The sequence below is a fragment of the Ovis canadensis genome, chromosome 1, assembly GCF_042477335.2.
Source record: "Ovis canadensis isolate MfBH-ARS-UI-01 breed Bighorn chromosome 1, ARS-UI_OviCan_v2, whole genome shotgun sequence".
NCBI lineage: Eukaryota > Metazoa > Chordata > Mammalia > Artiodactyla > Bovidae > Ovis > Ovis canadensis.
In genome coordinates, this window is record NC_091245.1 from 95069010 (window position 1) to 95092179 (window position 23170).

Below are 23170 nucleotides of genomic sequence, written 5' to 3' on the forward strand. Positions count from 1 at the left end.
TGACCGAGAGTCATAGGGACAGTGGCCACCAGCACAGTGACTGCAGGACGGAATAGCCCACCAGAGGAGTAGGAGTCATTTCCGGTGAGTCAGTCTCAGATTTGGAGAAGTTTAAATGGGAACAAGATCCCTTTGAATGGTTGGCTTCTCAGCCTGGCAGCCTGGTCTATGCAGCTACCCAGGGTATCGTATCTCCAGCTCTCTATAATAACAAGCTGTGTCATTCCAGTGGGGCTCTACTATAATTTGGCAGAGAAAGAGTAATACAAAGCATATTTCTCCCACTGTGAACAGAAACTGTACAACTCTATAGGGATGTGTGGAGAGATTGCTTTTCAACATACGGCTGCCTCAACATAAGGCAAATAAGAGTAGTTAACTGTTGGAATGGCTTACTGAGGGCATCTCCTCCCCTCAGGAGATCTTTAAAAATGAAATAGAAGTTCCATTCATTTGCATTGGTCCAAGAGTGCCGTGGTCTAAACGTGGGCAGGGTTGATTAGATCTGTCAGCATTAGTTAGGTCACCTCCAATGTTGATTAAAATTAAATGAATGTCACATCTAAGGTTCGGGAACTGGCCGAGATCCAAAAGCACAATGCAAATAAGTTAATCTAGTTTGGCACTTAAAATTCTATTTTCAACGTAACATCAAAAAGTAAGATTATAATGAACATTGCTTTGTGTTAGGCAATTAGGGCTCCACAGATAAATAAGGCAGAGTCTCGAGGAGCTCACAGTCAGTTGGGAGCAGTAGGGGCAAAACAGTAGCTGAGTGCGAGGGTCTCTTCCTTCTGCTCTGGCTCCCCTTCTCCATGCCCTGCAGGCCCTTCTTCCTCTCCCTGCTCAATGTGCGTGTTCCTCAGGGACACATGAACCCATTTTTATTCTTACTCTCTGCTCCCTTCAGAACCTCCTAAACACTGCCTGGATTCCGACTACCACCTTCAGTGAAACAAGCGCTAAGTGTTTTACGCTTAGCCCCCATCTCCTGAACTCCAGGCCTTTCCACTCAACTGCCTGTTGCACATTTCTGCTTGGCTGCCCCGGAGACCCTCACACTCCACTTGTTCCTAATCATCCTCATGTCCCGTACCATCATGATACTGTCTATCATCTGGGCCATCCCACAGGCTTTCTGTTGTTGCTGCTCAGTCCCACAAGGCTTAGGCCCACTCAATGCTCCATCTATGTGGCTGGCATCCCTTTCTTCCAATTGTCCAGGCTGAATCTTGATAATGTGTGCCCACCCCTTTAAAAAGTGCACACCAAGGGACCTGCCTGGTGGTTCAGTGAATAAAACTTTGCCTTCCAATGCAGGGGGTGTGGGTTCCACCCCTGGTCAGGTAACTAAGATCCCATATGCCTCCTGGCCAAAAAACCAAAACATAAAACAGAAGCAATATCATAAAAAATTCAATAAAGACTTTAAGAGTGGCCCACATCAAAAAAATCATGAAAAAAAAAATGAATTGCACACCATTTCTTAGCTCAAGTCAGTGCTTCCTATTCAGAAATGAGGGACCAGTGCTGTCCAATCTTTTAGTCTATCAAGAAATGCCTGAGCTCTTTTTTCGGCAGCGTCACCCATTTTGAGACTGTCCATAATGAATTCAAATTCTTTTTAAAATACTGAAGATGTCAAATAAAACATAATTGTGGGCTGGGTGTGGCTGGCTGGGGTTAGCTAGCTGGTTACCCTGGTGTAGGAAGTAAGGTAAGGAGGAGGCCCCAGGGAAAGACACTGAGAAGGACTGGTCAGAGCTGTAGGAGGGGGCGGGGATGTTTTCTCTGAAATCAAAGGAGGAGAGGATTTCAGAAGAAAATTGGTTTGGTGACAAAAACTGCAGAGAGAACAGAAAATCCTGGAAGGTCTCGAGTTGGGAAATTGCGCCTTTACTGGGAGGGAACCTTGGCCAGAACATAGTGATTGGATTGGAAAGCTGATGGCAATAAGGTAGAGAGTAATTTGAGGTGAGAAAGCAGAGACAGTACCATGTCAACTAATATTTCACACACTTCTCTACAAAGAGGAGAGAGTAAAGATGTAACTATAAAAGAATCTAGGAGCAGACACAGTTAATCTTTTAAAGATAGACCAATAAATATGTTTATAGTAGAGATGAAAATTTAGCACATACTCGTTGGAAAAGGGGGCTTCCTAGGTGGTGCTAGTGGTAAAGAACTCACCTGCCAATGCAGGAGACATATGAGATGCAGGTTTGATCCCTGGGTCAGGAAAATCCTCTGGAGAAGGAAATGGCAACCCACTCTAGTATTCTTGCCTGGAGAATTCATGGACAGAGAAGCCTGATGGGTTACAGTCCATGGGGTCGCAAAAGAATCAGACATGACTGAAGTGACTTAGCAAGCATGTTGGAAAAGACTCTGATGCTGGGAGAGATTGAAGGCAAAAAGAGAAGGGTGCAGCAGAGGATGATATGGTTAGATAGTATCACAGACTAAGTGGACATGAATTTGAGCAAACTCCAAGAGATAGTGGGGGACGGAGGAGATGGACATGATATAGTCTGCTGCTGCTGCTAAGTCACTTCAGTCGTGTCCGACTCTGTGCGACCCCATAGACAGCAGCCCACCAGGCTCCCCCGCCCCTGGGATTCTCCAGGCAAGCACACTGGAGTGGGTTGCCGTTTCCTTCTCCAATGCATGAAAGTGAAAAGTGAAAGTGAAGTCGCTCAGTCGTGTCCGACCCTCAGCGACCCCATGGACTGCAGCCTTCCAGGCTCCTCCGTCCATGGGATTTTCCAGGCAAGAGTACTGGAGTGGGGTGCCATTGCCTTCTCCGGCTATAGTCTATGGGGTCACAAAGAGTTGGATAAGACTTAGTGACTGAACAACAACAACGTAATTTCTTTATTTTGTTTGTGACTCCTCTAGCCTCAGGTCCTCACCTGCTGCTTAACAGGGGAACATTTAAAAAAAGCAAATGTCAAAATCTGTTAAAAACATAATCTAATCTAGTCATGTAAATAGTCTCCTTGAATGGTATTCTTTTAAAAAAAAATTTTATTTGGCTGTGGTATCTTAGTTGCTGCACACAAGATCTTTTGGTGTGGCCTCAGTAGTTAGAGCTCCTGGGCTTGGCTGCCCTGTGGTATGTGCGATATTTGTCTTCCCACCAGAGATTGAACCTGTGTCCCCTGCATTGCAGGATGAATTCTCAACCACTGGACCACCAAGGAAGTCCCTTGAGTGATGTTCTAACACATGTATGAAAATGTTCGGTCTCTCACCTAACCTCCTCTCTTCCTGTGTCCATACCAGAGGTTAATATCTAGGTATATGGGAAGAGGGTAATTTGCTAAAAAAAAAAAGGGGGGGGTAGTGGTGGAATACAGGACTTGAGGAGAGGACTGGAAGTTTCAGATGACCTTTCTAAGTAGCCGAAGGGAGAGTTGACCTGGGAGAAGTATTGATAAAAGCAGCAGGGCAGAGCTTTCCGCAAACCTGGGTGGTTTTCAGTGACAGGGCCAGTGGACAAGAGGTGGGCTGAAGAATGAAAGTGGCTGGTTTGATTCACAGCAGAGGATGTTCTGGCAGATATGGAAGAAGGACAGGGGTCAAGGCAAAGTGTTAAAGATGAAGGACCTGATATCTAAAGGTTATCAGACAGCATCACTTCAACGAAAAGTAGTTTTTTCAGAGGAGGTGTCCAATCTGGAGTCTGGCTTCCTCTCAAATTCACTGCTGTTTTGTTTCCTAGAAAGTAAGGTGCGCATCTCCAAAGTGTCCCGGACAGAAAATGCCTCCGAGCACAGTGAGGCGACCATCTGCTGCAGCCTGGAGGGTGCCATCAACCCTGCCTCCCTGTTCTCTGTGATGTGGTACCGGCAGAGAGAAGATTCTGGAAGCAGGATGTTGGTGCACCTGCAGCGTGATGGCTTGCTAGAATATGGTGAAGAGGGGCTCAGGCGGCGCCTGCACTCTTACCGCTCATCCACTGCCGACTTTGTCCTGGCGCTACAGCGGGTGGAGATGAAGGATGCTGGAAAATACTGGTGCAAGGTGGCGGAGTGGCGGCTCCACAGCAACCCAAGCAAGTGGGTCAGCCAAGCATCAGATGAGTCACAGCCTGTGGTGCTCAGGGTGCTGCGGCCAGGTAACCAGAGGTTCATCTGCCACGGCTCGCAGTCAGGAGAATCTCTGTCTCCGCTCCTATGCCTTCCTGCCCTGCTATGTTTTGCTTCCTCTCAGGCTGAACACAATTTACAGAAAGAAAATGACTTCTCCATTTCTCTCAATAGTAACTCATTCAGACAGACAAGGTTACATGAGGTTTTGGCATGGATGTTTAAATGTCAAGGGCATCTGACCTCCTCCCCCACTTCCCCTCATAAACAAAAAAGCCATCAATATTGTATCCCTTTAAGTAACCAAATAATGTTTGAAGCAGACAGCTTTGTCTCTTAGCTGACACTCTGATCTCAGAATACTGACCGGTGGTGAGAGTGGGGTGAGGAATAGAGACATGCTGACTTTGTCTGTAACCTTGTTCAACCAAAATCAGCTACATCTAAACGCTCCCTGATGCTCCCTGAGGCAAAAACCAACCACACAAACAAAAAGTCTTTCTCAATAAATAAGTGCCAAGCTTCTTACTGATGTGCGCAACAAACTACCAGATCTTTGATCATGATAGTCAGTGGGTGTGTCTCTCCTAATTGCGCCTTGAAAGGCATCACAGGAGGAAGTGTGCCCCATAGAACTTGTTTACAGGCTCTAGCAAAAATGCAGGTACTTGAGACCATTGGCCACAATGATCATCTCTGTGTGGATGGTCAGTCTCTTCTGCTGAGCACTCAGCTTCAGGAGGCATGCAGAATAAGAGGTTGTGAAGGAGAAGAAGAGGGGTTCCTTCCAGCCAGTGCAGTGCCAAGCATATAACAGGCATTCATTAAGCAAAAAATTCCTCCAGCCAGACCACTGAATCTTCCCAGGTGATCAATGAGGGGGTAGATGTCATAGCCTGCTCATCCTTCGAGCAACTTCTTTCTGGTGGGGTTTAAGAAGAAGGCGAGAGCTGAGCTATAGGTTGCGCTTGCAGTAAGAGAGGATCACTGGAGAGGCAGGGGTGTGGTCTTGGTGCCCCACGCCAGGAAGAGTAAAAAGCATCAATAAAGATGACCTCCTTACAGTGTCAGCTAGCTTTGGAGACAGTCCATAGGTGGGAACAAGGGCTATTGAGAATGAATGGCATTGTCTCAGAGTAGTAATAGTTGCATCCCAGCCCCAGCAAGGCTTCTGGAGTGGAAATCAGAGTTATCTAACCTGTTCCCCGGAGTCCATTACTCTCTCTCCCTGACTGTTCTTCAGCAGGATCTTCTCCCAAGTTTCCAAGCAGAGCTGATTTTCCTATCAGCTTTTCTTTCATTCCAACAATTGTAGGAAGTCCCCACCCTGAGCATATTCTGTGCATGTTTTCCCACTGGAATTCCTGGGCTCTGTAGATTCAGCAGTTTCTGTAGTAGAATAAATAGATAATAACTATAAAAAGCATATATTCTATGACTAAAAAGCACATCCCTCCTGAGACAGATGGGATTGTTCACAGCAAGTGTGTGTGTGTGTTTGTGTGTGTATGTGTGTATACTGCTCATCTTTGTGGAATTCTTAGAAAGCAGGTGTAAGGTTTTAAAAAAAAATGAACTCTGAAAAAAAAAAGCATTACAAACCAAATGGTCTTTGTATTCTTCACAAGTGAAGGCGCTTAGAAGCCTGTGCTATAAGAACCTGAGGGTTTTCATTGTAAGTATAGTTCCGTGTTCCCAAGTCAATCTTTATAATACAGCATCTCACTTCCTCTACCTGACTGTTCCTTTCTGGTATTTGGGGAGACAGTGTGGGATAATAGAAATTCCAGCATTTGGAATCAGAGAAGCCTAGGCTCAAATTGTTGCTCTGTCACCTCCCTACTAGCTGTGAAGCCGTCCCCTGGTTACTCAGCTTTCTCATAAAATGAGGGTCGTAACACAAATGCATATGAAGCATCTAGCACAGTCCCTGGCACGTTGTAAATGCTTAACAAATGTTACCTCAGTTTCCCCTTATGCCTCCAGACATGCTAACACACACACACACATCTACATTTGTATATATCCATTTATGTGGCAAGATATTTTAATTTGTTCAATAAATAACCGTATGAGATTCTGCTGCTGCTGCTAAGTCGCTTCAGTCATGTCCGACTCTGTGCGACCCCATAGACGGCAGCCCACCAGGCTCCCCCATCCTTGGGATCCTCCAGGCAAGAACACTGGAGTGAGTTGCCATTTCCTTCTCCAATGCATGCAAGTGAAAAGTGAAAGAGAAGTCGCTCAGTCGTGTCCGACTCTTAGCGACCCCATGGACTGAGATTCTAAGGGCACATAAAACAATGTATTATGGAGTCTGTTCCCACAGAGCTGAGGCTGGTAGGGGAAGGAGAGTCCAACGTGATAGGAGTCATGACTGAAGTAGTCTCAGGATACTAAGGAGGGAGCAGCGGCAGGGCTAGGTGGGGAGGAGATCTGGGAATGTTCCCAGAGCATGGGGCCTGTACAAAGGAAAGCACATGTTTTGGGAAAAGGAAAGGATATGCAAGATGATCAGAGAAATTGTGGTAGGATGGCAAGAGAGGAGACTCAGGAAATGGAAAGGGTACTGTTGTTAAATGGGTTCTCTGTACAGAGCCAGGAGAGGTGAGCTTTATCATGGAAGTTACAGAGTGTCACTGAACAAATTCAAGCAGGGTAGTGACATGTCAGATTTGCATTTTAGAAAGCTCCCCCTGGGAGCAATGTTAAAAGTGAATTGGAAGGGAGGCAGGCACAGAGCCGGGAGAAATATTTGAAATTGACTGTAGGGGCCCAGGAGAGACAAAATGAAGGCCCAAATGAAGTCAGTGCCCATGAGGGCTGAGAGGACAGCACTCTGCATTCCATATTAGGAGATGGCGTCTTCAGGATTTAGAGACTGATTATCTGTATGTGGCTTCCCCAGTGGCTCAGCAGTAAAGAACCCGCCTGCAAAGCAGGAGATGCAGGAGACACGGGTTCAATCCTGGGTTGGGAAGATCCCCTAGAGGAGGGCACAGCAACCCTCTCCAGTATTCTTACCTGGAGAATCCTGCAGGCAGAGGAGCCTGACAGGCTATAGTGCGTGGGGTCATGAAGAGTTGGACATGACTAAAGTGACTGAGATCACATGCCTATGTATGTATGTGGAGGGTTGAATGAGCAGAAGAAGAGAATCAAGAATAAATACCAGGTTTCTGGTATAGTGGGGACAGTCACTAGATGAGGTAATGTAAGAAAAGGATCTAAAGAAGATTAGTTCAATTTTGAGTAAGTTGGGCTGGAATTGAGTTTGGAGTACCAGTGAGTTATCTAGGGAGATCTATCCAATAAACTATGGAATTTCCAAGTGAGATCTCTGCCAGAGTTATAGATTAGAAATCATCAACTTACAGCCTATAATGATGCCCAAGGATGGACCCCTGAGATGCCACTATTTCTCAGAGGATTGCAGAAGAGAAGCCTGTGAAGAATGGAAGGAGTAGCCAGAGATAGGAGAACTGGGGTTTGGTGGTATCACAGACACCAAAAGCGGCAAGGGTATCAAGAAGAAAGGGAGAGCCAACAGATTCAGCTAGTGCAAAGAGATCAATTAAGAGAAAAATAGGAAAATATCCTTTGGGTTTGACAACATAGGACAATCACAGAAAAGTAGTAAAATGAGACTGCAGGGAAAAAGTGGACACATCAAATCCAGCTCATGCTTTTAAGAGCTTGCATGTGTGTGTGTGTGTGTGTGTGTGTGTGTGGCTGCACTGGGCCTTCGCTGAGGTTTGTGGGCTTTCTCCAGTTGAGGTGCAAGGACTTCTTGTTGCAGTGTGTGGACTTAGTTGCGCTACAGCATATGGGATCTTAGTTCCCCAACCAGGGATCAAACTCATGTCCCCTGCATTGAAAGGTGGGTTCTTAACCATGAGACCGCCAAGAAAGTCCTTCAAGAGCTCTGATGTAAAGGGAGAGAAGACAAGAACAAAAGGCAAGAGGTTCACTGAAGCTTTGCTTTGTTCTGTTTTGGTTTGAAGTTAGTAGGGACTTGAGCATGTTTATATTCTAGAGAGAACAGAGCCATTGGAGAATCAGAAGAGGAAGCTTAGAAGAGAGTGGATATGATTGACAGTCCAACATCTTGAGTGAATTTATACCACCTCCTGATTGGAATTCTCCTTCATGTTATCTGTCCCTGGTCAACACTTCCTAATCCTTCACCAACCAGCTTAACTGCTACATTCTCAGTGACTTACTTTTGTCTCTTAGTCATCACGCTTGTTTAACATCCATCATCAGGGCCAGACAATACCTTCTGGGAAGGCAAAGACTGAGTGTCTTGTTCTCAGCCCTAGCACAGTGCCTGGCACACAGAAGATGCTCAAATACACTTACTGAATCAGTATAGCTGCCCTCCTGGTCAGGACCAGCTCTGTATATTAATAAAGTTCAGGTCAAATACAATAGGCTACCGGTTCTCACTTCTCAAATGGTTTTCTTTTTTTTTTTTTGATTTAATAAAGTTTTATTTTTCAAAATGTACAGCTGGTGGGACCTGTTCATGCATCTTCACCAGCAGCTGGGGCATCTCCACCCTTGGTGTTTCTGGTGTAAATCACTTGAGCTCTGTGCTTTGAAACCAGTTTAATAAGTCCTTTACTAAGGAGTTCCTGAAGGGCTGCTCTGGCCAGGGAACCACGAATCTTCAGTCTCTCAGAGACCACAGCTGGAGTTATAAGCTTATAGTTGGGAACTTCTTTACAGAGTTTGTCATATGTTGCTTTGTCAAACAAGACTAGGTTATTGAGCTTGTCCCGAACTTTGCCTTTGGACCACTTCTTCTTTTTGGCCTTGCCCCCAGGTTTGTTCACTGGATCTTTGTCTTTCTTGGCCGACTTTCCGGCATCTTTCTTCTTCTTGTCGTCCTTGGGCGGCATAGCGAAGCCCGGAGAGCAGCTGCAACCACTGCCGCCTCGCTAAGATGTCGGACAAAAAAAGTTCAAATGGTTTTCTACCATCTCTGTCATTACTGGGTTGGGTTAGTTTGGGGCTACTTAATAAAACTATGAAGCATGTGACTCCTGTGAAGGCAGGAAATGGAGAAGTGTTTCCCTGGTGGATCTCACCTTGCATTTTCCTCTCCATCTTACTTTCTTAGCTATGACTAAGGCAACGCAGGGGCTAACAACTACCTGAGTCATTTTGTATCTCCTTCTAGAGAATTCTCTGCTTAATTAATAGGCAAGGTTATAAGGCTTTCTGGGTGCTGGATTATTTGTGGTAGTATGGTGTTTGTTACTATTTCCCAGCTTTTGGGTGGTAAGGATATGTTTAGAAAGCAAGTCCTCATAGGAGTCTTGAGCCCCTATCACACTGATGTTTCTGGAGAGGACATGTCATTTATCAATGCTACCCCGGTGCTTTCAACAAGGACTGGCACATAGCTCTCAGTTCAACAAATGCCTGATGAAAGAATGGGCAAGCGAGTCTTAATGGAGTTAAAACCAATGCTGTCAGGGGCTCATTTATTCTGGGATGTGCTTGTATCACATTACCTAACCTTGCCTTCAGTTCTTGGCAGGAGCCACCTCTCCCGCGTGGCCACACCTGGCATGTCAGTTGCCCAAGCGTGGGCTGGGGTTGCGGGGGAGTTGATAGTCCCCTCATTATCCTCAACCTTTCTTCTCCAAAGTCTGTATGCATGTGTGCATGCTAAGTTGCTTCAGTTGTATCCGACTCTTTGCGATGCTATGGACTGTAGCCTGCCAGGCTCCTCTGTCCTTGGGATTCTCCAAACAATAATACTAGAATGGGTTGTTTTACCCTCCTCCAGAGGATCTTCCCAACCTAGGGACAGAACCTGCATCTCGTATATCTCCTGCATTGGCTGGCTAGTTCTTTACCACTAGCCCACCGGGGAAGCCCAAAGTCAGTCTATCTGGGGTAGTATCAGACAAGAATACTCCTCATGATATGCTTGGCTGCAAGGTAGAAACAAGTTACAAACTAAACCTTGTGATAAAGCATTCTCATTACACTTTTGGCTCTGCCTTACAGGCCTTGTGCTTGGAGCACAGGGCATTTACTCGGATTGCTTCAAAATGCCAAGACCTAATGGTTTTGAATGTCACTAATGCTCATCCAGATATGGGTGAGAGGCAGATGGTGGGAACAGTGACTGTGGGACCCAGAGCAAGTGCTGCCCTCCCAGGAGAGGTCATTTAGAAGCACTGGAGCTGACAGCTTCTAGCTGTGGGCCAATTCAGCACTGTGAGGGGTCAGTTTTGTTGTCCTTGGATGACAGGTTGCTCGAAGTCAAGCAGCCTCCTCCCCATTTATATAGTCAGGCCCTCTGGCAGTCCCTTCATGCTGAAGGTTAGAGTCTCAGTGGCAGAAAAATCCAAGAGCCAAGTTTCTTTCCACCTTCTCTGTGCCGGCCCTGTTTCCCATCAGCATGTCTCCATCCTAGCAACAGCGACACATGGGTGCCGTGGGACTCTTACCTCCCAATTCTCTGCTTCCCATGGTTGGAAAAGGAAGCCAGAGTCTCACAAGTAATCATTTGACTCTCAACTGAATGTCTCCCTGCCCTGGGGACAGAGAGATCAGAGATTTAAGGGAGAGGCTTGGGCTGTGGAAGGACAGAGCCAGGCCTGCAGCCTTCTTTTCTGCCTAGTCTCCTGGGGAAAACTTGCTTGTGATTTTCCTAACTTTGTTCGTAGCTTTCTAGCTGATATTTATTCTTTGTTGATTCAACAAATGTGCCAAGCACTGTTTAATGCTTTACTAAGCATTATCTCATTATAACTCTGGAAATTATTATCCTCATTTGATTGACAAGGAAACTAATGATTAGAAAGAGAGGACAAGTAACGTGTCCAAAGTCAATAATGGTAAGTTGTAGAGCCATGATTTGAACCCAGCTATCTTTGAGACAAAGTTGAAACTGTGAAGTAGCAAGGCCAGAACTCGTGCTTGTTGGTCTCTATAGCACCATTCTTTTTTAACATTGCATTCTGTACCTTTTTCTTAACTATATGCTTTCAAATGTACTCAGATAAGACCTAGAAGAATTATTATAGGAGGGCCTTGGAGAGAAGAGTCAGGAAGGATGTGAAAAGGAGTGAGAAAGAATTCAAAATCTAGCTTTATCATTGCCCACCCTTTTAAAACCAAAAATTAGATTTAGGGTGGAGAATATAAATGAGTCCAGAGAAAAGCCAGGGAGTAAACCCTTGTAGCTGCTTGCCAGCCCTGTTTAAAGCTGCCAGCCTTATGTTCAGAGATGATCTGTACTCTGGGGAACATCATGGCAGTGACCCCTGAGTTCCTGTGTGTGCAGATCACTCATGCAATTGTCTCATTCTTTAATCTCCACTGATGACCTGTGAACAAAGTGCTACATGGGAGGAAAAGATGCGTAAGACATGGGGCTTCTCCTCCGGAAGTTTACAAATACAGGAGCTGTACCCACGTTTAGATTCTTTCTTGACTTCCCACAAAGAGACATTTTTCAAGGTACAAAATGTATTAGCAATGCCAAAAATGGAATTCTTGCAGCATGAGGTTGGTCACAAGGACATCTCAACCTGTTGTCTTCATCTCTAAGCATCTGTCATCCCATGAATCCTATAGTTTTACCTCTGAAGAAGAAAGTGCTTAGGTCATTGCAATTTTCCAATAAAAGCACAGCTACCATTAATATCAGATTTTTCAGAACAGCCCTGATTTTGAATATCCTGTTGTAAATAAACGTAGTTGGAAAACTGCATTTAATAGTTGGTGTCTCTTTAAGCATGTGTCTTTCTGCACTGAGAGACTAAATCCCTGTCCGCTCGCCTTTACTTTCCTGGTAGCTGGGCCAGGAACCCCTCGGGGCTGCTGGTGTGTGCTCTGCGAGTCTATGTGCTGATAGCACTTCCCCGCGGGCTGCAGCTGCCAGATGCTTCAGCATGCCTTTGTATAGTAGCCTTTGCCCATGAGGTTGCAGGCCAGCCAGTTTAATTCGGATCAGTAAGCATTATCAAGGCACCTGTGCTAGGCACTGTAGGGGCTATAGAAACAAAGGACACTGTGAGACCTACTGGAGTAACTGTGATGACAAAGATGGTTAAAAGGGAATGAAAGAAGTCTAAACAAAGGTATGTGTGGGCAGAGGATAGAAAGAAGAGGAAAACTGTGCCTGAGGCAAGGTAGGAAGGCCAACGTGATGGAGAGTGAGGCCGGCAGGACCCAGAGGCTATAGGATGTGACAGATGAGGATATGATAGGGGATCAGAGAGCTCACCAGGTAGAGGCAGCAGTAAGAGGAAGAGGTGAAGGGCTGAATGGGGTTGAGGCAGGGCTGCCAGGGGATGAGAGGGCAATTTGGAGATTTAGGAAGTGATGGTGTTTCTTGTTTGTGGGTACTCTTGTTATATAAGGACAGTGCAGAATGTGTGTCTGTGAGTCTGTGTGTGTGTGCACACGTGCTTGTGTGTGTGTTTCAGAAGCAGCAGTGGGAATAACTCAGTTAAAAATTCAGGATCGGCAACAGAGTTGGGAACGAGGGTTGAATTATAGATATCTTTTCTGAGGAAAGAAGATTAAAGGAGAGGTTTTCTTTTTTGTTTTGTTTTCATTTCTGGCTGTTAGTTTTAAGTAGGTCACCAGAACCTCTGGTGGTTGGAAATTGCTGGGTGAGGGGGAGTTGGGCTGGAAGAAGCCGCCCTAGAGCCTTCTTCTCCCAACTCCCTTTCCTTGGCTCCTCGAGTGTGATTTAAGGGGCCCCCTGCTATCTGGCCCTGTTATTTGTACATATAGTTTCCTGTAACAATAAATCCCAGAAGTGTTTATAATTGATGAGTACAAATAAGCTGGAGACTAATGATTCTCTTTATTTTCTTCCTTTTTGGTACAGAGTCCACGTTTCCTTCCAGGATCTGTTCGTCAGCACCTTTAGTCTATTTCCTATTCATCTGCCCCTTCGTCATACTCCTCTTTCTGCTCATATCCCTCCTTTGCCTGTACTGCAAGGCCAAGAAGTTGTCAGCTCTGAGTCTAAGCGTGCAGAAAGAACAGAGCCTCTGGGTGAACTTGAAAGGGGCTGGAGGCTGGACCACAAACAGGATGGGAGACAACCATGATGAAGACAGTTGAATCCTGAGAGGTGCCCACAAAGAGGAAAGACTTTGGAACTGGACTGCCCAAGATAGGCGTGCCCCCTGGTTCTGTCCTTCTCTGAGTCTGTGGCCTGGGGTAAACTACCCAGGACTCAGAGGAAACATGTATTGAGCTTGTTTGTGGTTCCAGAAACAGTTAAGAGTTTCTTTGTATTTCATCTAATCACCCCCTTGCATTTTCCCAGGAGCTGCTGCTGCTGCTGCTAAGTCGCTTCAGTCGTGTCCAACTCTGTGCGACCCCATAGATGATAGCCTACCAGGCTCCCCTGTTCCTGGGATTCTCCAGGCAAGAACACTGGAGTGGGTTGCCATTTCCTTCTCCAATGCATGAAAGTGAAAATTCAAAATGAAGTCGCTCAGTCGTGTCCGACTCTTCGCGACCTCATGGACTGCAGCCTACCAGGCTCCTCCGTCCATGGGATTTTTCAGGCAAGAGTACTGGAGTGGGATGCCATTGCCTTCTCCGCCCCCAGGAGCTAGGTCTTACATTTGCCACACCTCCCAAGGCTTGGGCTCCTCATCCAGAAGACCTGTAAGGAGAAGAGTACCTCCCTCACTCAGCTGCTGGGGATGAAGTGAGATCCTATGGCAGATTCCAGGACCATGCTTCTTCCACCTTGCTCTCTTAGGTCACGGATTCTCTGGAGAATACTCAGCGGTCCAGCCACCCTGGCTTTAGGTGATCTTTGCCTCCAAATCAGAGGCATAGGAGAGGACCTGAAGCCAGCAAGGCAAGAGAAGTTGGGAATGTGCCCTTCATTCGCATCAAATGTGCCTCCCAACCAGACTGTGACAACCCTGAAGACAGAAATCCCATCTTCTCCTCCACCCCATCGCCATCCCTACTCTGAAAGCTAGCTACTCACAAGCAAGCTCGGCATAGTAGGTGCTTAATCAATATGGGTTCCTTAATGGAATGATAAAGTATTTTGTAGCCTTTCTTTCTTCTTTTTTCTCCATAAGACTTAGTAAGTCATTGGTAAAAAAAAAATTTTTTTTAATTTTTGCAACAGTGCTTCAGTCAGCTCCCCAAGGCCTCAAATCTCCCTTTCCTCCCATACCCAAAGGTCCATCTGGCTCCTGGCTCTTCTTAGCCAAAGGCCTTGTTTTCCTTGACCTGACAGCACTGAGTGGCAGGAAAAGGGGCTGTGGTAGGTTTGTGAGGGCAGAGGATTAGCAGTGCTTCTCTCCTGCCCTGCTCTGGCAGTGACTAGGAGCTCTGGGGAAGTAGTGGGTCAAACTGGCTCCTCTGCGTCCACTATTCTCAGCCAGGAAAAATCAGGGGCTGGGGGATGGGGAGTATCATGGCTGATGACTTTCAGCCACCATCCCCTAAGAGATATCAACTGTCCCCACTGAGCCTGAGGTCCCCTCACCTTTGTTTCAAAAGCTGCTCAGGCCCTGTTGTAGCCAGAATTGGAAATCAATCAGGGCCACCTAACAGACTTGAGAAAACATGTCTATTTATTATCTATGTGACCAACAGGGTTGCTCTAACACTCGTTAATTTGGATTTCCAAGGAGAGCAATTTATTTTTAATTATTTTATCAGGCACACACGTCTTCTCCAAACGTAATTAGTTCCTTTGCAAGGGGATTATGGGTGACTATGAGAACTCCCACTGCAGACCTATGGGTTTTTTGAATTCATCTTCCTTTGTAGCCCTATTTGAAGTATTCCAAATGTTTTCTTAAACAGGTCAGTGCATTTATTTCTTCTCTCTCAGGTGAAGGGAACAATATTTTCCAAAAACAAAGCTAATGTTAAGATATCTTAGAAAGTGTGATGCCTTCCATACCCCCACCATTTTTTTCCAGAAACTTTTATTTTAATTGGATATTGAAGGGAAAGAGTGGAATGGAGCTCCATCAGAGAATCAGAGTAGATTCTAGTGCTGCCCCTGCCCAGGTACCCTTTCCCCCAAACACTGTTCTCCCACATTACCTGGATACTGCCTTTCAGCTCTCAGCTCAAACAGCAGTTCTTCACATTTGAATTCAGCACGGAGATTGCACACAACAGACACTCAGATATCTAACTGCTCCACCTGGAACAGATTTATTGTCCAGTGAGCGCTTCCTGGGTGTGAAGGTTGCTATTGTGAGTTGGGCAGACATAGCCCCACCCCCCTGGGATGATCACCTTGTTTTGTTCTGGATGCTCTGCTTTCCTTAATGGAGGCTGGAGCGCATTAGATTTTCTAAGAAGTCACATCATGCTGTTTGGCCCACAGTAGTTTCCCGGCAGCTAAAACCTGTGTGTCTTCTTTTTACCTCTCCGAAATTTTTTAGAATAAAATTTGTTTTTATCCAATTCAGTAGGCATTTTATATGGACTCTCTCTGATTATGGGCTTGTTCTTTTTAGTTTTTTAAACTTCACAGAGATCTTTACTTTCACTCAGTGACTTCAACTTTTTTATGTCACCGCTTTGGCTTCTTGTGTCAGTAAATCCTCCTGGGCAACGGGACAAACCTCTGCCTCAGGAGTTGGCTACCTGTAGCCTGCAGGCCAAAAGCGGATCCACCACCTGTTTTTCAAAATGCAGTTTGTTGGAATATGGACACTCTCATTTGCCTACATATTATCTATGGCTGCTGATATGATATAATGGCTGAATAAAGTGGTTGCCACAGTAACCTAAAATGTTTACTATCTGACCCTTCATGGAAAAAACCGGCCACTCCCTGCTCTCTTTCAGTAGCTTATGTTCTATCTTAGCCATGTATTATGTTCCTAGGAAGCTTGATTTGAGCAGTTATATCTGTCTCTGTTATATAGCTGATGACTTTAATAAATAATTTTAGGCTCTCCGGATTGGTGTCTAGTCCAAGTAGTTCTGAATGAGTGAAGCATGAATCCTTTCCTGCACATTCCCACTGAGGATGAGAAACACATCACCCTGAGGTATTCCACACCATCCTAAGTTGCAGGATGAGATGACACAGAGGAATAAGGCCTGAATACATTCCTTTTGGTATTTTCAGTCTCTTGAGACATGTATGGAAATGTCGTCACAACAAAGATTTGGAGTGACGGAAACAACTGATTCATGGCAGAAGGGGAACGCCATTGGTAGAAAGTCATGTGCCATGACAATTTCTCACAACTGCGAAGGAGTTATTCATCATCTCAGAGGTCCACAGCATCCCCATGCGAAATGAACTGTTATTCTTCTCCTGCCGGTAAGAAATTAAAGCTCAGAGAGGTTGGGTTTATCCAGGATCACCCAGTCATATGTAGAAGAGAAAGGGCTCAATATTAGGCCTGCTGACAGTAAGTCTAGACTCTTTCCACAACCAATACTGTGCGCAAATCCACTAATATCAGAAAAATCTAGTGATAATTAATTCCGCCTCATATGGTTGTTATGAGGTGATCAAATCAGATACTTACATGAAGATAAGTTTTAAACCATTTCAAGTCATAAATGAACATCTGCATAACCCAAGTTTTTTCAGGCCTTCCTTGTCTGTGCACATAAATGAAATTGAATCAACACTAATAATCCAAACTCTACAGGCTTTTGCCCCAGGTTTACACGGAGTCTTCTGTGTGTGTGTGTGTGTGTGTGTGTGTGTGTTAGTCACTCAGTTGTGTCTGACTCTTTGTGACCCCATGAACTGCAGCCGGCCAGGCTTCTCTGTCCATGGAATTGTCCAGGCACGAATACTGGAGTGGATTGCCATTTCCTTCTCCAGAGGATCTTCCTGACCCAGGGATTGAACTCTGGTCTCCTGCATCGCAGGCAGATTCTTTACCATTTGAGCTACAGGGAAGTCCTTACACAGAGTCTTGGCCATCTATTAAGCATTCTTAAAGCACTTGTGAGGCTTCCATCAGATTCTGGGAATTCAGATGAACTCACAGACAAGTCCCTTCCCACAGGACTTCCCACTGCTCTGATCAGATCTATGGGCTCCCCCTGCAATGCTGGAGCCCACGAGATGCCAAAGTTGGACTCTAAGATTGGGAGAGTGCCCAACCTCATTCTGTCTTTGCATGACACTCTGTTTGGATTGCAGACAGATCCAAGGTTGCTTCTGCCCCCATATCTCTAAAGATTCTCCTGTGAACACTGCTCCCTTAGCATTCACTCATCGTCTCCTTTTTCTCTATAGGGCCTAAACGCTGGCCAATCTGGAACCAATATGGGAAACAAACCTCGCACTGTGCTCTTCACTCCCCATTCTCAGCTCCCAGGAAGCCCTGAAACGTCTTCATCACAGGCCCCCTTTCTCCTGCAGGTGCGTCATGCAGATTGCGCTCGTGGGAGGCTCCCCACTCATCAGACAGGTCTGGAGAAATTGGCATTCCTGGTAGGCTCAGTTCAGACTTCTATCATGCTAGCTTTCAATTTTTACCTCCCCCTCAGTGCAGTGAAGTGCTGTGGGCAATGAGAAATCAGAGACAATTTCACAAAAGAGGTGTCATTTAAACTTTCAAAATGTCAGGAAATATTTTGATAGGAGTTGGAGTAAACAGTAGTCTGAGGGCAGAGATAGTTCCATGTAGAGCACAGCGTGTAGAGTATCTTTGGTTTGATTTTAAGGGTCAGATTTATGAAGGGGAGAAATGAGAGACAAACATGGAAATGTAACAAACTCTAACTAAGGGTGGGAAGGGGCAGGAAAAGAGATTGTGTACATGGGTAAGAACTTGGACCTTAAACTGGAAGTTTGGGATTGACACACACACACTCTACTATATATAAAATAGGTAACTAATAAGAAGTACTTCTGTGGTGGCTCAGTGGTACAGAATCCGCCTGACAATGCAGGAGACTTTGGTTTGATCCCTGGATGGGGGAAGATCCCCTGGAGAAGGAAATGGCAACTCACTTCAGTATTCTTGCCTGGGAAATCCCATGGACAGAGGAGGTTGGTGGGCTACACAGTCTATGGGATTGCAGAAAAGTGAGACACAATTTAGCAACTAAATAACAACAACAACTAATCAGGACCTTCTAAAAGTTATGACCAACCTAAATAGCATATTGAAGAGCAGAGACATTACTTTGCCGACTAAGGTCCATCTAGTCAAGGCTATGGTTTTTCCAGTGGTCATGTATGGATGTGAGAGTTGGACTGTGAAGAAGGCTGAGCACCGAAGAATGGATGCTTTTGAACTGTGGTGTTGGAGAAGACTCTTGAGAGTCCCTTGGACTGCAAGGAGATCCAACCAGTCCATTCTGAAGGAGATCAGCCCTGGGATTTCTTTGGAAGGAATGATGCTAAAGCTGAAACTCCAGTACTTTGGCCACCTCATGCAAAGAGTTGACTCATTGGAAAAGATTCTGATGCTGGGAGGGAATTGGAGGCAGGAGGAGAAGGGGACGACAGAGGATGAGATGGTCGGATGGCATCACTGACTTGATGGACGTGAGTCTGAGTGAACTCTGGGAGTTGGTGATGGACAGGGAGGCCTGGCATGCTGCGATTCATGGGGTCGCAAAGAGTCGGACACGACTGAGCGACTGAACTGAACTGAACTGAACTGATATGGCACAAGGGGCTTCCCAGGTGGCGCTAGCAGTAAAGAACCTGCCTGTCAATGCAGGAGACATAGGGCATGAGGGTTCAATCCCTGGGTTAGGAAGATCCCCTGGAGGAGGGCATGGCAACCCACTCTAGTATTCTTCCCTGGAGAATCCCATGGACAGAGGAGCCTGGTGGGCTACAGTTCATAGGGTCACAAAGGAGTCAGACAGAACTGAAGTGACTTAGCACACTCACATATGTAGGACAAGAAACTCTACTCAGTACTCTGTAATGGCTTATATGGGATTACTTTGTAATGGCTTATTTCAGATTATTTAATCTTAAAAAGAGTGGATATATGTATATGTATAACTGATTCATTTTGCTGTACACCTGAAATTAACACAAATTGTAAACCAACTATACTCCAATAACCTTTCTTTAAAAAGAACTTGGACCTTATTTGGTGGACAAGGTGGGTCATTTGAGTGTTATTTAGTAGGGAAAGAACAGTGGTCCTTTAGGAGGATTGACAAAGCAACAGCTTAATGGAGACGCAGACATAGAGAACAGATTTGTGGACCAGGAGGCGGCAGGAGGGTGGGAGAAGGAGAGGATAGGATGAACGGAGAGAGTGGCATGGAGACATATACACTACCATATGTAAAAGAGATAGCCAGTATGGATGACTGGCTGTATGACTCAGGGAACTCAAACTGGTACTCTGTGACTACCTAAAGGGTGAGATGGGCTGAGAGGTGGGAGGGAGGTTCAAGAGGGAGGGGACGTATGTATACCTATGGCTGATTCATGCTGATGTATGGCAGAAACCAACACAATATTGTAAGCAATTATCCTTCAATTAAAAATAAATAAACTTAAAAAAAAGCAGCAGCTTGGGTGATGGAGAGGGTTTGGGGTGAGTGCTGTGGTTGCACCATGGTAAAGCAAGGTAGTCATCCTCAGCAAACGATCTCTGCTTTCCCAAGTTATATAATGAAGATAATACCAATTTTGTGAAGGCTTTGAGCACTGAACAAAATTATCAGAAACTTTCAAGTATTCTATCAAGCTCACAGAGGTAGCTAATATGTGTGCTTAGTCACTCAGTCTTGTCCAGCTCTTTGCAACTTCATGGTCTTTAGCCCAGCAGGCTCCTCTGTCCATGGGATTTCTCTAGGCAAGAATACTGGAGTGGGTTGCCACTTCCTCCTCCAGGGGATCTTCCTGACCCAGGGATTGAACACATGGCTCCAATATTGGCAAGCAGATTTTCTTTTTCTTACCACTGAGCCACCTGGGAAGCGTTTAGTAAATATTTGTTAACCAAACTTCCTACTGATAAGTGTAGGGACAAGAGAGAGTTACATTGTTCATTATCTTAACTGGTGTTCTATTTACTTTATCTTTCGATACTCGATTTTACATTTAATTTACTTGTTAGAAATTTGGAGTTCCTACCATGTCACGTTTGAATCCAAGTCTCCTTCTGCACCTCATTCTGCAGCTCTGACTGCCAGATAGAGATGTTTTGACTAGAAGCATATTTATCACATTAAACCACTTACTAAGATGGAGGACCACATTGGAAAAGGAATTATTAATAAGTTCATAAGTTATAAGTAACCCTCAAATGAAAACCCAAATTCATTACATCAAGATGGCTAACGGTAAAGACTGACAATATCAAATGCTCGTAAGACAGGGGCTTCCCTGCTGGCCCAGTGCTTGACTCCATGCTTCCAATGCAGGGGGTAAAGGTTCTATCCCTGGTCGGGGAACGAGGGATCCCACATGCCACACAGTGTGGTCAAAAAATAAAATTGGAAAAAAGGAAATGCTTATGTAAGAATTTGGAGGAATTGGAATTCAATACATTGCTGAGGAGAGTATAAGTCTGTACAACTAGTTTGTAAAATTATTTGGTAGTTTCTAATAAAAGTAAACATACAATGACCCTGCTGCTGCTGCTAAGTCGCTTCAGTCGTGTCCAGCTCTGTGCGACCCCATAGACAGCAGCCCACCAGGCTACCCCGACCCTGGGATTCTCCAGGCAAGAACACTGGAGTGGGTTGCCATTGCCTTCTCCCTATGACCTAGTAATTCCATTCCTTGCATTTACCCAAGAGAAATGAATGCCTACATGCACCAAAAGATGTACACAAGTATACTTATAGCTTTATTCGCCATTGCTAAAAACTGGAAACAAACTCATTGTCCATCATTAGGTGAGTGGATTAATTACAGTTTATATAAACCACAGAATACTGCACAGTGGAAAAATGAACAAACTACTGAGGTACATGACAATATGGATGAATCTCACAGCACTGTTGAATGAAGGAATCCAGACCCAGCAAGGTACATAGTCTAAGAATGAGCAAAATGAATCTACGGTGACAGAAGTCAGAATAATGATTTTCCCTGGCAAGGGGAGCCTTGACTACAAATAGCATGAAGGAAACTTCTGAAGCAGCTGAATTGCTTTTTATTATCTTTATCTGAGTAGTGGTTCCATGATTGCATGGAGATGTAAAAATTTACTTAAGAATGAGTCCTCTTAAGACTGAGTACTTTATTGTATGTAAATAACTGAATTTAATACTAATAATACTAATACATAACTTAACAGATAGCTTATATGTAAATAACCTAGACCTGAGTTAAAAAAAACTTTCTCTTTAAAAGAACATTTAAGAATCAACTAGATGACCAACATATAGAGAGGTATTTAAAATATGAGAGAAACGAGACACGCATTTTACAAGCACTTTTTGGTGTCTAACATAAGCCAAGACATATACTAGGAGCTGCTGCTGCTGCTGCTAAGTTGCTTCAGTCATGTCCAACTCTGTGCGACCCCGTAGACGGCAGCCCACCAGGCTCCCATGCAGAAATAACTGACATCATCCATTTCCTCAAGGAGGAAAGAAGAAAGGGGTTCATGAGTGATGATGACTGGATCTTTATGACCAACCTGCAAAAAATGGAGATTAAACCACAAACCAGGAAAAAGAAGTTAAACATTATGCTTAAGGTCACCAGGCATTCAGGGGCAGAGCACAAGCTTGGCCTCCAAAAATGATGCTCCGGCACAGCATGCCTGCTCTAGCTGTAGAGATTCCACTGATCACCAGCGAAGATCTATATTTACAAGGTAGTAAGAGGATGGTTGGGACAGAAAACAATGCCATGTGCTTTTTTGCCACTTGCTCTCTGAGGCCAGTTAGCTCTACAAAGGGGAGATCACTTTGGCCTGGAGGAGCAGAGGATCCCATTGCCCTCTTTGCCCTGGTTCCCACAGATCTCCATTCAGCTCAGTGCATGCTGATTAAATGGCTACTCTGCGCCGCCTGATGATGCTGTTCAAATAGACACACGAGAGCATGTTTTGTTACAGTCTCCCATGACTAAAGGCAGATGTTATGAGTTCTTAAGTCTGTCTTAAGGGAATCTTTGTATTGTTTAATGGTCTGTCCAACAACAGCTATTTGTACCACACTGCTAGCAGTAGGAAATTGTTTGAAGATTCTTCTGTTCTCAATATCCAAGATAGAGTCAGCCCAATAAAAGGATCCAAGTGTTAGGGTGCCCTTTGTTTCCCATGTGTGGGCCAAATATCTTCTAGCCTTAAAATTGGCAAATGAGGATGCTTGTGTAAAAAGCATCACTATGGAAGCAAAAAATTGAGTAGTGTTACAGAAGTCTGAAGTGCCTGTGGATTGGCCTTTAGCATCCATACTGAATGAGGGTTACTGGCTCTGTCTAATGTCAGCTCCTAACACACACATCTAAACTCTTCATTTGAAACAAGTGAATTTTTAAAATTTTTATTTTTATTTTAAAATTTATATTGAAGTATAATTGATTTACAATGTTGTATTAATTTCTGCTATACAGGAAATTGATTCTGTTAAACATATATTTTTTTTTTCATTTTCTTTTCCATTATGGTTTATCACAGGATAGTGAATATAGTTTCTTGTGCTATACAGTAGGACCTTGTGTTTATTTATTCTCTATATAGTAGTTTAATCCCAAACTCCCAATCCATTCCTCTTCTACTCGACCTGCCCTCGACAACCTCAAGTGTGTTCTCTATGTCTGTGAGTTTGTTAAACCTTTTTCTTGATTGATGGAGAGTATTCAGTATGGTATGAAGCATGAATCTTTCAAATGAAGTAAACCAGGAGACTTCCTATCTGGCAACAGAAGGCTAAATGGCAAGGTGATATTTAGTAACCCTTCTATACAAAAGAAATAGATAAATCCTCCTGAGAAGTAAACTGCAGTGAAACAAAATCCAGGCTGCTAACAACTCCCTCTTAGGGTCTTCTACTTTGACTTTTGGGTCTTTTTAGATGGTATGCCCAATGAATACATCTGGTAGCTTAGTAGTCAGGAATGTGAGATCTGGATTTAGATGTCTAAATTCAAATCCTGATGACATCACTCACTAGATGTGTAATTT

General features: G+C 44.6%; 1 protein-coding gene and 1 pseudogene across 16 annotated transcripts in view; one reads left to right on the forward strand and one right to left on the reverse strand.

Moving 5' to 3' along the window:
* Positions 1-23170, forward strand: part of CD101 (CD101 molecule) — a 69588-nt gene that overhangs the window by 34893 nt on the left and 11525 nt on the right. For 4 of the 16 annotated variants that reach the window (XM_069601929.1, XM_069601948.1, XM_069602010.1 and 1 more), the window contains 2 exons: positions 3725-4120; positions 12958-16036. In XM_069601929.1, the coding sequence (XP_069458030.1) occupies positions 3725-4120; positions 12958-13196 (635 nt within the window). In that variant the 3' untranslated portion in view covers positions 13197-16036. Of the gene's footprint in view, positions 1-3724; positions 7678-12957; positions 16127-16206; positions 16405-17340; positions 17467-23170 lie in introns of those variants that run through there. The other 12 variants (XM_069601921.1, XM_069601939.1, XM_069602004.1 and 9 more) reach the window with 5 other exon arrangements.
* On the reverse strand, positions 8552-9049 carry LOC138446721 (small ribosomal subunit protein eS25 pseudogene; annotated as a pseudogene).